At 40.0% G+C, this 15,467-nt stretch overlaps 1 protein-coding gene across 1 annotated transcript; it reads right to left on the reverse strand.

Moving 5' to 3' along the window:
- Positions 1-545: 545 nt before the first annotated feature.
- On the reverse strand, positions 546-9,896 carry DEPDC7 (DEP domain containing 7). Its single transcript, XM_067296187.1, has 9 exons — positions 9,771-9,896; positions 7,061-7,448; positions 4,845-4,972; positions 3,729-3,918; positions 2,726-2,940; positions 1,526-1,668; positions 1,195-1,320; positions 1,030-1,108; positions 546-867 (listed from the first exon to the last, which is right to left on the reverse strand). Exons 1-9 carry the CDS (start codon positions 9,841-9,843, stop codon positions 653-655), a joined length of 1,557 nt encoding a protein of 518 aa, XP_067152288.1. The 5' UTR covers positions 9,844-9,896; the 3' UTR covers positions 546-652.
- Positions 9,897-15,467: the final 5,571 nt, after the last annotated feature.

The raw sequence follows: 15,467 nt of genomic DNA on the forward strand, positions 1-15,467 counted from the left end.
ATGGTCTATGGCAACCTAAGCCAAACTGACTTAAAATCCAGAATATCTTTTCATCCGAGGACAGTTGATGGGAGTTCAGGGTACAGTGTGGGATTAAGCTGGGAACAAGTCAATTGTCTTTCCTGTCAATTCCTCAATATAAGTTTGTCATATACATACACACACAGTATAGTTAACTGGCAAATTTTAAGAAAGCTGTGGCATAATCAAGCAGATATTAACTTTGCTGATTATACAGCAAGATCAAAGCTACATGACTGAATTACATATTACAAGGTCGGTCAGAAAAAACTGTTTAGTATAAACTTCAGTGCTAGGGGCAAAAGATGGAAGAGAGACAGATCTCATTCACAGAAGTGTTCCCCATCTCAGTAATTCTGTTACTTGAAGAATGCAGAAGGAGTCAGTAGTCTTGGCTTTAGGGCAGGAAACTGAAATAATCCTTTTTTCTTACTACAAGTAAGAATGAGCAATGCTTAACTGTACAGTACAGGTTAAACTTGGGTACTACTGCCTTTGGTAATAATTTAGTTGTACAAATTCCATCCAGCTCAACAAAATAATTTTATTAGATACATGAATACAAAAGATTTAAAAATATATTAGTGTTTTGAATGCTGCAGTATAGAGAGAAAATAATCTATATTTAATGTCACACGCACATATTAGTAACTTTGTCTCCAAAATACTGCATAAAAATACTTGGATTACTACTATGAAACTGACCTAGCAGTCTCTTTCTCTCTTTGTCAGAGAGCTTTGAATCTTCATCAATAGCTTTTAGTAGCGATAATAATTCATCTTTTGTAGTCTTCTCTGTATTGGAGCGATATTCACTTTCATCAAGTTTCTGGCAAAAGGTGTAGCCTAAGAGGAAACATGAGACAATCAGATAGCGAACAACAGTCAGCCACCCTGGAGATTCATTAGAGTCAAGTTAGTCATTGTTACAGTTTTTTTGCATCATCTCAATCTGTTTTATTTCACAGGTGCAGACAAGAATAAAAGGAGTTAAGTTTAAACTGTTACCTGTTATCTTACTAGGATCTTGGCCTTTCTGCATAGCCACCAGTTTATTGCTGACCATTTTATGCAGTGTCCCTGGGATCTTGAAAAAAAATAGAAGACCATCAAATAGCAGCTTAAGAAAAAGGACAAGAGATAGCAAAAACCTAATCATTTTCTAGCTCTTACCTTTAAGACATCTTTTTGGTGATCCACAAGGAACAAGATCAGGAGGTCAGTTTTCCCTCTGGATAAGGTTTTATTGTTGATAATAGCTTTAGAGAACATTCTTTTCACAACCATCCTGTTGTCACTCTAAAGAATAAGGTGAAAAATAGTGACCAGAAGAGGCGCATTAGCCTCTCCTTTTAAGAAGTCTAAGAGTATCATCTTTGTTCTTCTAGAATCACTTCCTGTAGTCACATGTTTAAGCTGCTCATATCTTTTTCAACCTGTACCTGGGACATCTAGATTTCAGTGAGTGTAAAGCAATGTATAATAGTTAAGTATGCACATTTACCTCCTTCTGTAGTTTGAGCTCAGAATTATGTGCTGCAACAGCCATGAAGTATAGTAATCTCCTGAACTCCTCCCTGGTTTGGCTGTCTAGAAGTTTCAAGTAGAGTTGAACTGCTTCTAGAGATTGCTCCATCTTCCCATTCACTGTGAAGAGAAACAAAGTTTATGGCCCTTTCAGTTCTTTCTATCTTCAAGAATTGCCATATCTGCTTTTATATCTTTTTAATTATTATTGAGTCACAGAAGAGAAGTGAACCTCTCTAAACAAAACTTAACAAAAGAATTTGTTATCACAAAAAAATTTCTCACAGATTGATGAGACCTGTTGAGTCTGAAAATAGTCCAGGCCCAAACATTTAAGAAAGCTCATTTTCAATTAACTTCAATTACAGTTCACAGTCCACACAACACAGCTGAAGTAGCTGGAAGAGGAAAATAGTTCTGTTAAGAAAATAGATGACCTTTGTTTGTGACAACAGAGGTCTCCCAAGAATTCTGAAGTATATTTCTAGATAAATCGGCTAGGTTGATGAATTAATTGCAAACTATTTTAAAAAGCTTTGCTAAGTTTTAATCTAATTGCCTTTACTATGCACAACACAAGTTTTAGATGTGTCAGTTATATTTAAAGTGGGTTGTATTAGACTCCATTTACCATGTGAGGAGGAGAAATGGCATACAAATGCAAAATATTCACACCAAGGCTGAAGAAGAATAATAATCAAGGTAGACCAGGATCAAAAATAGGGAGAACAAGAACAAGGAGACATTAATTGATGACTGAAACACCACAAACTTCCCAAGATACTGACTAGACATAAAAAACTACGTTTTAATGGACAGATGTAGGGAGAAAGAAAAAAACAACAAAAAAAAACAAGTAGTGAGTTGGGAACAGCACTTGTATACATCTTTGACCTAGATCTTATGGTCTGTTTGATATTTAATTTCCATGGATACCAAGTACTACCAAATTACAGCATTCCAGTTTCACAGCCATTATACATAGATCCAAACACAAACTACAGAACTGTATATAGCCAGGACCTTAAAGCAGAATTCTGCATTATTTCAAAACAGTCTTTACAACAAAAACAAAAAACACACAATTCCACAGCAGTCAGACCTCAAGCTTGGCTGCTATACTAAATAGCAATACACTTCTCACATAAGCTTAGGAACTTAGCTTTATTTTACTTACCCAACAGTTCTGCAATTCCTGAATGAATTTCAGATGCATGGCTTAACAGTGGCTCCTTTTTCTGGCCATAGTATCTGCCAATGTTTTCAAACAGCAGTAGTTTCCATGTGTCTGCTTTATCTGGTTGATCAGGCAAGTTTCTGCTAATATCAACTACCATATGATCTGGAAGATATTCCAAGCAATCTATTGCTGCAGAGAGCCACTCATCTGTTCTAGAAGACAAAATGGTTTAGCTTTGTAGTATTATATATTTATATCTTTCAGTCAGTTGCATTCTGTTTGATCAAAGCAAGTACACTTGTTTCTCAGTTACAGTGAAAGCTGGACATGCAGGTAATTAAATACCTCAGGAATTGTTACAAAAAAAATATCCTGTCCCACTCTGATCATAGCCACACAGTTCTTTGCTATGTATTTACTCAAGATAAATAATTAGTATACTTCCCAGCTAAATAGTCACAAGCAGTTAAACCTAAATTTAGTGATGTCCTCTACTGTTATAGACAAGGACAAAATCATTGCTAGGTAAACAGAAACCTGAGCCTTGATCCAATTCAGACTGGTAAAAGTTTTTCAGTCTGTGCTTTTAACTGCATTTATATAGTTTCAGGTTCAGCTTTCTCTTACTTCCTACATTAAGGAAAAAAGCCAAGAAACAAAACTATATGCTCACAGGTAGTTGCTTAGAAAAGCTTTAAAATAAACCAAATACTCTATTCTTCCATTAATACAGTAAACAATAGTCATCCCTGTGAATACTATCTGTGTCTTCAAAAGCTCTTCCAGAGCTCAGCAGAAATTGTCTCAGCTACTTTTTGATTTAGAGCTTAGCAATTGCTATGTACTAGTCCAATCAAGTCTAACAGATACGGAGGTATGTGCCCGTTCATGTCCTTTGTACAGTACTGAGCCTATGAACAGTTCTTCTACCCAAAGATCAGCTGTGCCTTAATTTTATGCAGCTTCAAAATGCTTTCTACTCTGAGTAATTAATACTTACTGAGAGTCACTGAAAGCCTTGAGAATCTCTCTGTCTAAGTAGTTACTTGTGATGATATACCCAGTCCCCTTCTTTGGTTGTGGAACCTGAGGTTTGATCTCTCGATGCTCAAGTAAAGAGTCAAGGAGCGGAAGGTCCACAAGCTGCAGCAGACGAGCAATTGTTTGTTCTTGCCATACGTCATTAATAACTGGGCAGAGTGGAATACACAGAGTATACAGATTCAGCAAGTGCAAAAAAAATAAAACCACCCCACACAAATCTTTCCTCCCACCAATCCTAGTCCAACAGACTAATTTTTCCAAAACAAAGACTTACAGTAACAGAAAGCATGCTCCTTATCAGTTTTAAGTGGATTTTATCACAGCAGAAGAAAAGAGTTAGCCACTTGTTTAGTTAACTGCAAGTGTAGGAAAACTGCTTTTGGATAAGTCTGAAGTGCCTTACATTCTTTGTGCCCTAATTTGCAAGCAATCTTTATTCCAGATAAGGAATAACCCCCCCCCCCCCACACACACACATAATAGTGACATTCAATCCTTATCATAACTTCTACCACTACCATCTAGTTCATGTTTTTGAGAGTGTCTAGCACGCACTATCATTTTTCAAAGGGAAAGAAAACATTATAAAATAGTTTAGTCAGAGAGAAGACATGAATTGTCAGGAAAGAGCTTTGGACCATTACATACACAGCACTGAAGGAGAGTTGGACAGTGCAGATACAAGATTGAAAGGCTAGGGAAGAGTTTTAGCTAACAGCAGATTATTGGTCATGATTAAGTCAGGTGTGAATGTAGCTCAATTAATTGAACATTATGAAGAATTTTCCTAGCTCCGGTTTGAATCTTTCAGTTGTGTATTCTTTTCCATAGATTTTCAATGCTGATTTATTTCAGCTAGAGATTATATTCTAACAGACTGGACCCATTAAGTTAAAAAGCAAGCCTGCAATAAATATTGTTTGCCTTTGTTATGACATGGTGTTCAAAACAAAAATACTAAAGAAAGTCAGTTTGATGCTATCTCAGGTCTGACAACCAACTGTAAGTCTTTCTAGTCCAACAGTTATCTTACTTTTCCCACACACAATAACTGAGGCATTATTTGGCTTACCGTGACGGGACAGACTTTCCGAGATGTTTACTTGAGGGGTATTTGCAGGCTTTAGACTCAAGTTTTTCCAGAGATCCTCCAAGCTTTCTGGTTTGACAGGAGTAGGGTTAAACGCTGTCTTCTCATATCTGAGATAAAAAAAAAAGAACTCGCTCAACATCAGGACTCCAGTCTTAAAGAGGCTACATTCCCTAGAACAAGATCAATACAGTTATTGAGAAAATTTTACTATCCCTGCTGAAAAGAACAATATTATTTCAAGAAAGCCCCAAAAGATTTTAAAAACTGTAGGTTTGCAACTGAACATAGAAGAAACATTTGAAAGAGTATTCTGCTGCATTACATTTGGCCTAAAAGGTAGCCGCTTGCTCGTTGACAAGCGATGTCAAGAGCTAGGAGCTTTGACTAGTTTGAACAGTAACAGCAGCTGTACCTTCCACTCAAGCTCACTTCTCCTCACTCAGACACAGAGGGGAAAAGGAAGGGGGGCAAAGTTGCACAGAATGCTGGAAGCAAGAAAAGCAAATAAGCCACCTGCCCCACCGGAGCTTTTACGGCTTGGTCATACAGATGTCAGGGAACAAGAAAGCAGAAAAAAAAATTCCACCACTTTCTCTGTCCATGTCAGCACAGGAACATGTGCAGCATCTTAAAGAATTATTTGCATACAATAGTTGCACGCAGCTCCATAGTTCCTCTCTGGAGGAACAGCTGACACTGGCAAGCTACCTCAATTACCACAGAGAACATCCAAGAGGAGACAACAAGGAGGGAAAATTATAAAAATAAAACCTACAAAACCCACAAACCTCTGGAGTTATAACACATTTTTTCCTGAAGTGAAGCAAGGCACAAAATTAAGATTTGTTCTTGAGAAACTAGAAGGTGGTTGCTCCTTAGCAAGGTCCTTCCTAAGGTTACAAGATTTTCTCATGCCACCAACTAATCGAATGCTTCAGATACCTGTCACCAATTTCAAAACAAACAAGCAAACAAAAAAAACACACCACACACACACCACTCTACACTAATAGGAAATTAATCATCGTTTCATGACTGCTTGTCCGATATATTCCAAATCTTACTGAATGAGACTTTATGACAAATATATTTTAAAGTATCACACTTGAGAATTCTAGAGAAACAGAAATGCTTTAATCCTCTTTCCAAATAAAAACTGGGGCCAGTTTGTTTAGCACAGAACAAAATCTAGTGTGTGTGTGTGTGCGCGCTGGGGGGGAGCAGGACCAAGGAACTATCCACTTTTAATCTCTGCTTTTAGAATTTTCTGATCAGCTGGATTAATGCACATAAGTTCTTTTATGTTTAATACTCTTATTGACACATTCATCACATACGATTTTTTTTTTTTTTGGTCTGGCCAACACTATCACAGCTTTCAAGAGTGTGTATTGCCTAAGCTTACTGCAATAACACCACAGAAATAAGTTCATATAAGAATGCATTAGAATACGCTCAGATACAACACTTGACATAAGAACTGTTCAGAGCAAGTTACTCAGAAGGAAAAGCAAACAAACAAAAAAACCCCCCACACCCCTACATGGGGGTTTATATTATTTTGTGATGGTTGGAGTTAATTCCAGGGTCCTATACCCTCTGGTCCTACAGCAGCATGCAATAACATAACAATGTAGTAGTCTGCTACCTAGCCTAGCATCAGGTCACATGCACATGAAGACACAGCTGAAAAGCCTTTGGGGGCGGGGGAACTAAATTTGAAGCCTAGTCAAGCTAAGATGATGAAAGAAGTCTTTCCCCCCTCCCTTCCCCCCCTAAGAATGGGTACTACTGGATGAATTACTGGCTTCTGCCAGAGTTAGATCAGCAGTGACTAAGGGCAGTGACTAAGGGTTTTTCCATTTCATTAGCCTACTTGATGCACCTGAGCACCATTTGGTTATATTAACTTGGGTCCTAATGGATAAGCATTTGTATGCATTTAACTTCTCCCCCACACAGAAGGCACTCCAATAACAGACACAGAAATGAGTAACCATGCAGGCTAAATGACTGCTCACTTGGAAGTGCAGCTCCCTACTTATCTTCAACCCACAAAAAATTTGTTTAGTAGACACTTCTTTCCAGGTCCTGTAAGCGTACTGTCACCTTTAACTCCCTCCTCCCTCCCTAAAAAATACAGAATGTTTTCCTATTGCAAAATGTCTTACCTTCACGTTCCATTAAGTACTAACCTTTGGGGTGTACACTGCTGGTAATCTTTATCGAGATCTGTTTGGCTTGAGACATTTGTGAACCTGTAGAGACTACTGCTACTATCTTCAAATACAGACCGTTTGTCTTTTCCAAAGACTCTAGTTGAAACAGCCTCAAACACTTTGTAGTCCATCAACGCTTGACATACTCGCACTATTTTAGCACGGGAAATATCAACATCCCCAAAGTATTTGTTTTGGAGAAGATGAGCAAACACAACATCCACTGCATCTGAACCAATAAAACAGTCATGGTAGCACTTCAGGTTCTGTCGCCGCTTTTTCACTTCCACTTGAGTTTGAAGTGCACTGATAATGCTGCTCCAGACATAAGTTGCTCCAAATGGTTTCTGCGCCAAGCTAAACCCTAAGGATACAAGAATGGGAAAAGCAAAAAGACTGAACTCATGCTGCAATTAGAAGACAAACTGCCCCCTTTCTGGCCACTAGCTCTCATGAAACTTGTAAGGAGTTAAAACCTTTGAGAGTTCTAATTTGGTTTGGTTTCAAGCAATACGTAATGAAGTGTTAATATATGAGCAATGCTTTCTTAGCAAGTCTGTCTCTGCATTGTACCACTGTATGTCACTCCGGTGGTGACTTCCATCCCTTTATCCTGATGCTTTATAACTAGAAGCTTTTACTTTTTTGGCAGCATCTTGTTGCTTTGTCACACTATCCTTTTGATTACTCCTTCACCATTTAATGGTTGCACTTGCAGGGCGTACTCCTAAGCACATCTGTTCCACACAATCAAAGACCAACCATATATGTTTGTAATACTCTAGTTTATCAACAGTAACAAAAAGATACAGCCGGGGGTGGGGAGAATGAGAGGAGGGGGCAGGGATAAAAAGACAGGTCAGAGAAAAGAAGCAAGACTGTGTGTACACACAAGCTGCTTAGTATCAGTGCTTAGCAGATCACTGACAAGATCAAAGAATCTCTTAAGACAGCTTACTAGACACACATCCCGCAGAACAGCTTGGTAGCACCACAGCTCTGATTGAGATTCAAGCTCTGTGTACTCAGTACTACTTCCTTGAGCCAACCAGTCCTCCCTCCCCCAGTAAAACCACTGAACTATTACTCATTTACTAATCTGAAGTTAAGAATAGCATGCTTGCAACTAACAGTTTGAGCAGCATGCTTGCAACTAACAGTTTGAGCAGAGGCTACACTCAGCCTCAGCAAGGACTTTTAATACAGAGTATACTTACAAAGACTTGCAGGTGGCTGTGAGCTTTCCCAGCTGGGAAAAGTTGCAACTACTAGAGAAGCTAGGATTAAAATGCAAGTTTCTCAGCAAGTAACTAACTAGAAATCAGATGAAACTTAATAAGAGATAAAAGCAAAGCAAACGGAAGAAGAAAGAAATCAAATGTTGAAAAACAAAATACGGAATCATAAATTGGCAGCAGTCCCTCAGAAAGACATCTGGGGTTATGACAGACTTCAAACCAAATGAATTAACAGTGTGTTGCAGTGTTTTAAAAAAATGCATCTCATTCTGGAACATATTACCACAAACATTTTGCACAAAGATGCAGGAGACAATTTATCTGTTCTGTTCAGTCTGCTGAGGCATTAGCTACAGAAATGTATTCCAATTTTGGGCACCAGAGTTTCCAGCTGGTCTCCATCTACCAGAGAGTCCAGAAATTAGCAAATTGGGAGGAGAGGGGAAAGAGATTAAGAAAAGCAGGGAATAATAACGTCTGTGTGCACCATCATTACTATAATGAGCACCTGTTATCTCTAGACCCATTATCAAACAGATACCTGCTTTATGAAAAGACTCATGTTAAGAAAAACTTTTAAATAAGAAGGTAAACATTGGAACAGACTAGGTAGAGATGTTCTGGAATCTTCATTTTCCAGAGCTTTAAAAGAACAAGACGGACACAACAAGCACTATGCCCAGAAGCAGTCGATGATGCTTTAAGGTGGGCAGAGTTGTCAGACAGCACACAGGTGCTTCCAGCCGTATGCTTCTGTCGCCGAACACCATGCTTTTTTTTTTTTTTTTTGGGGGGGGGGGGGGAGAAGAGAAAGCCCTAAACATCAGCTCTGGCTTCTGTTGCTAACACGAACATCAACGTATCCTGCTTGCAGCAACCCTACTATTAACCACTGGTTTACCAGCGCTTCGCCCCATCTTTTGGGGGAAGCGCTATTAAGCGTCGTTGCACGGCTTCACGAAGTCCAAGTGCTGCAGGGGAAAAGGAACAGGATTTGCTCGCCGCAAGCCCTCCCTGGGCCTTGGCGCTGTATTAACGACTTGTTGTTTTCAGCTTGCTTTCAGGAGAGCAACTGCCGCCGCCCCGCGAGGCGCCGCCCGGCCCCGCACGCAGCCCCCCGGGGCCGGGGCCGAGCCGCGGGGCAGCGCGCCGGCGAGGCGGCGCCAACACGGCGGCCGTCGCGCGGGAGCCCCCGCCCCACCCCCACTAACGGCCGGCGGCGGAGCAACGGCTGCGGCGGGGCGGCCCGGGCGGAAGCGCCCCTCTCCGGGGCTGGGGAGCGCGGCCCGGCCAGGAGCCCCCGCTCCGCAGCAGCGGCCGGCGCAGCCGCCACTCCCGGAGCCCGCCACGGGGCCAGGCGGCCCCGCCGCGCCCGCCCAGCCCAGCCCAGCCCAGCCCAGCCCTGCCCTGCCCGGGCTGCCCTCCCCTGGCGCGACCCTGCCCCGTACCCGGCGGCCTGGCGGCGGGGCTGCAGACCGCGCGGAGATTCAAAGCTGCCGCCTTCTCCCGCACGGTGGCCATGGGCGGCAGCCCGCGCGACGGCTGCGGCAGGCACTGCCGCCCGCGCGCCGCCCCGCCGGGAGGTAGCCCGCGAGGGGGCGGGGCGGGGCCGCCGCGCCCGCCCCATTGGCTGAGCCCGGGCCGCGGGGCGGGGCGGGGCGCGCGCCGCAGCCGTTGAACGGCCGGCCGGCGCCGGTCTCCCGACGGCCCGAGCAGCACCGGGCTGAACGGGGAGCGGCCTCCACAGGCGCAGGAGCACCGCCGCGGCCTATAAATAGGAGAGGGGAGAAAACGCAGCGAAAACCGGGTGTTTTTACTGACGCCGCCGTTGTCGGCTGGCTAAACGCCCCTTCCGCTGGGGAGCGCCGCTTCAGGCTGTAAAACTCCAGGTGCCTCCTGCCGCAAGCCACCCGTTACCCTGCCTCCCTAGCAAAAGGACGCACCGTGCTGTTAAAGCACAGGACGCAAACCTTTTGTCATAGCTACTGTGTAAGAGTAATTAAAAAATCAAACTGGTCAGCTATATTTCTTAATACTCATCTGAGAATAGGCCTCATAAGTGACTGTGATGAACACGACAGACAATTTAAAGAAATGAATCAGTGCCCGTGTTTGGTACCAGGACATACCTCTTGAACAGTCACAGGTGGTTGAAACTTTCCTTTGATGCCTTATATGAACTGTTTATTATAGCAATTGCCATTTTTTGGATTGGAATGAAGGAATAAATCAACTTGCACGGTAATAGAAGGTTTTTTCTACTGTCTGTGGGAAATGGCTGAGAAATCCAACATCATTTTCTGGTACATATGGACTACTTTGATGATACAGACTCAATAATACTGTATTAGGACAATGTAAAATTCAATAGTAGGTTTTGACTGACTGATTTCAATAGAAGCAGACATGAAGTCAAACTGATATCCATGATATGCACAGACTTAAAAATATATAACACTTATTAAAAAAAACCCACCCTGAACAATATAGATATTACAACTGATGCAAAAATTAATGTTGAGATCTCCAATTATTAAAATGTTGGAGTAGTTTTGCAAAACAAAATTCCCTGTGAAACTTTATTTAGCCCATTCTACAATGAACTCCTCACAAGCAAATGCAGAGGGTAGGATTTCAGCTGCCCAGCGAAGCTCAAGTTAGCCACCTTTTATTATTTGTCACACTTTAAGGTAGGGCACTATCAGTTTGTTCATCATTTACAAATGCATAAACAATGGCCTTCATTTTAGACTACAAAAATTGAGTACAGGGAACTAGATACCACAGGCTTTTATGGAAAACAAACATTTCATTGGCAGAGCAATAAAATATTTAGAACTACATAATTAACAGTGGAACTTCCTCTTGTTAAGTTTTTCACATACAGAAGTCTTAAGCCCAGAGAAAAAGGAATCTAGTTCAAATATAGCCAAATCCTAGCCTTTGAAAAATAAATTTGATATTGCTTTTCAACAATTGGAAGGGAAAGATAGAGATTTCTTTCTTGGAGGAAAAGTGGAAGAGAAAGTAAAAAGAAAAGATAGTTCCATTGCCATTAAGAACCTAAGCCATTAGATTCACCATTAAAAATACATAATGCATGGATCAATGTGGATTTCCATGATACATTACTTTACTATTCCCTATTTTGTAAGAGCTTGAAGTTGCACCTAGCTATTGCCAAAATATTTAGACAAAATTAACTGCAAGTCAGTAGTAGTTGCCTGAATTCATTTTGATTTTTGAATAATTTATTTCTGCGTAGTTGTTGCAATGAAGCAAGGTATTCAATCATTCTGCAATGGTTCACTGTAATCTTGAAATAATTTAGAACTACAAACATTTTCAGAAAGGAGGTGTACCACCCAAGTAACAAGAACATTACACCTTATATCAGAGGACCATTTGTCAAAATTCTGTTTGCAGGGAACAGAGTGAACCTGGGTTAGCACACAGCTAGCTGCAAATCCAGACGGTTATTAAGTTTTTATTTTTGTATATTATTACTGAGCGATCAGCACTCTCCCCTGGATTTCTGTCTTTGCCTCCCTCCGTGTTTCACCACAGTGACCACAACCACAACATGCCAGTTTATCCATCCACTCTAACACTACCAAAAGGCAAGAGACTTTGCCTTGATGACAGCTAGTGGCTCACCAGCCAGCTCTTGTCAAACAGGATCTCATATCAAAGGACATTACAAAAAGCTATACATCGTTTAATAGTTTTTACATTAACATTAATATAAAATGCTTTGCTAAAGCACAGACCTAAGTTGGTAAATAAAGTCTGAATTACATGAAATACTTTTACACAATCAACAGAAAGAACGTCATCTTGTGCAGTCAATGCGATCGTTTTTAGCTGGTGATTCCTTAGACTGCAGTGGAGAGATCTCAGATGAAAGTACAATGTGCAGTATTTGGCATCACCTTCCACAGCATTTTCCCCAAATGAACCCTCATAAAGTTGAACATAGGATGCACAAGAGAACGCCAGATACAAAGATGTAATTAGTATCACTCATACTTCAAATCATTAGGACCAACTTAGCAGCATTCCTATGCACATGGAACAGTACCTTGCTCCAAAAGCAGTTCCACTGAGAAATATAGGACTGCGTACAGATGTAGATGCTGCATTAAGTAAATATATCAAAATGTGGTACATGGACTATGACAAAGGAGATTATAAACAGTATCACTAAAGAAAGTTTGATTATATGTAAAGCTTTACGGTTTGCTCTGGATCTAATAATGTGATGTGAAGTTGCACAGAAAAAACAATTATGTGATTTAGTGCCTAAAATTGATTTTAACAAGTTGTGTGACTGAGTCCTAATTGTACGGTGGAACTTTTAAAGTTAGGAACAGCAAAATAAAAGTCTATTTTGATTTGATTTCAGGTCATCTAGAAATCATATCCTCTTATCAACTACAACAGGATCAAGAGATCTTGAAGAACTTATCAACTCAAGACTCTCAGAAATTCTTGGAAACTTATGTAAGAACCCTAGGGTTTAATTAGAAGATAAAGCAGAAGCAGAGTATTTAAATTCAACAGCCACAATTTCCGGCATGTCTTTACTGCTCAAGATATGAATAAATTACTCATGTCAATTTAGTGTTTGCTTGAGGATCAAGATGATGATAAAGGATAATGTGGGCTGTCACCTACAGTCAGGTCTTCTCCGATTATGGGGATACAGAGGGCAAAACTGAAACTTGTATCGCAAAGTGAAAAACTGATGAATACTTTTATATTAAGTGCTGTCTAGCTTTTCCCATAAGGAGCTTGGAAGTTGGGCAGCCACCCAGTATTTGGATGAGAGAGAACCTGTAATTCCAGGCATTCTGGGCACAAATGAAGGAGATACAACCAAACACAAGACTCACTGAGTAAAAAATGATCGTGTGACTGACTCTTTCAATATCATTATTGAAAAGACAAAAGTTGGAGGAAGCATTGCCTGAAAAGATGGAGGCGTATTCATAGAAAATACAGGGTGCTTCTTTTTTAATCTGAGGCAGATCAATGCTTTGTTAAATAATTGGGAAGTGTTATGCATTTTTGACAAAACCAAAAGTTTTTTTCAATTTCTTTAAATTTCAGTGTTTTTAGAAAAACATAAAAGACCCCAAACTTGGGGGAAAAAATGCTCTAAAAGCAGTGTTTGATTTCCCTAATATTTTTCACATTTTTAAGTGCCAAAAATTAGAAAAAAGTTTGATTTCTCAGTGAACACTGACAGACCATGATAAAAATAGGCATTTTTGCAGAATACTATTGTATTTCTTTTTTCAAGTAAAAAGAATTTAGATTCCACTTCTCTGAAGTATTAACACAGATTGTGCATTTTAAATTCTAATCTTAAATCTCATAAACAAATATCAGACTACAGAAGGCTATCTCTTTTCTATACCAGATTTATTTCTTTAGATTTCAAATGTCTTCCCACAACAATATAAACTTCAAAGATTAAGTGTATGTCAACAGAGTTTACATTTAAATTAAATACATATAATGTTTTATTGCCATAATCACAAGGACCTACTGGACCTCATCTTTATGGCTTTGTTTCTGAAAAAGCATAGCAAATAATACTTACCATAAAAATTAAAAAAAAAAAATCCAGTTATTTAGAACAGTTACTCTTTTGTATTTTTTATTTAAATATCAAGAATGCCTGTATTCATTGCAGTGCTGAAGCTGATGAAAGAGTACATTTTGAACAGTAACCCTTAAAATGTTGCTCCATTCCATTCACAAATGATCAGACAAAGTAAACTTCAACATACAGTTCACTCTCACATAAAGGTACTCACTTAAGGAAAAAAGCAACAGTTTCAATTACAGGAATTACTGTTTTTAAGCCACAAATACCATAACGTTATCAAAAACCTACTGTTTAATTGCATGAAGATATAAAACCCTGTATGTGTTGCTTTTTTATACCAAAACTGTCCTATAAAGATCAGGAAATTCTCTCTCCCAATTTTATTAATCTCAGCCTTTAAAAAATGAATAGTTATTCATATGATATAGGATGGGAAAAGACTTTGATATGCTAGATGTATGAAGGAAGCTGAAAGAGCTCACACAGTGAATCTGTCTTATTTTAAGTAACATGTTCTGCTATTTGTATTAAAGAGCATGAGGGGTTTGCTTGGGGCTGAACTCCACGGGTTAGAGAGGATTAACATTCTCCCTTAGGATGCTGAGTAGGTTGTTCACAAATTCACTGCTCAGTCCCAATATCCTATCTGCAGCTGGGGGAAAAAAAATCGTGTAATAGTAGGTGGGTTACAATGATGCCATCCTGCAACATTCAGCCCACAATGCCAACCACATCTGCCCCACTGAGAGAGCCTACTTGCAGTTGCACAGCTTAGGCAAGAGTAAAATTTACTCCCAAAGTGCAGACTTCAGGATTTTATAATGGTATGAAATCTGTAAGAATTCCACCCTTGCATTTTTGAAGAGACTGGAACAATAAACAAGTTCTTAAGACAGAAGCTTCTGGATGACTGAATGTTTGAATCAACAAAGCACACATTGTTCAGGAGTGAAATCCTTCCATTCCTAGGCTGGAATACCAATGTAACTGCACAACAAAGTCAAGCAGGGCAATTGCAAATTAAGAAAAGGCAGGCAATAAGCTGAGCATGCACTGGGTGTACACTGACCTCCAGTGGAATGTGGGTTCACTCTGAGATTAAGAATCCAAGCACAGGGGCTGGAAAGCGAGTAAGTCAAAGCCAGAATTACTCGAGATGACTTACTTTAAGGAAGTGTATAGGGTGCCAAGGTTACTAGCAACGTGACACAAAATGCAGAGACTGGCCTCTGCATCTCAATTAGTACATTTTCATAAGCTAAAGTAGTAAGGAATTTTGTCTTAAATGATTTTTTTCTCTTGCAGAAGGCTTCTCAGACATTCAAGATATGCATATATTTTATCCAGAGTTTGACTACAGCTTGCATAAATGTGCTCAGGATAGCATGGTTCTAACAACACTGGATAAAGACTCCTCATACAGCAGTAAAGACTCACTGTCATCTATACACTAGAAACCTGTTCAACTAGAATGAGTATTCAGGGTACAATCAGACACAAGTAATTGAAATTTAAGAAGTTACCATCT

Source organism: Apteryx mantelli, chromosome 4, assembly GCF_036417845.1.
Source record: "Apteryx mantelli isolate bAptMan1 chromosome 4, bAptMan1.hap1, whole genome shotgun sequence".
NCBI classification, from domain to species: Eukaryota; Metazoa; Chordata; class Aves; order Apterygiformes; family Apterygidae; genus Apteryx; species Apteryx mantelli.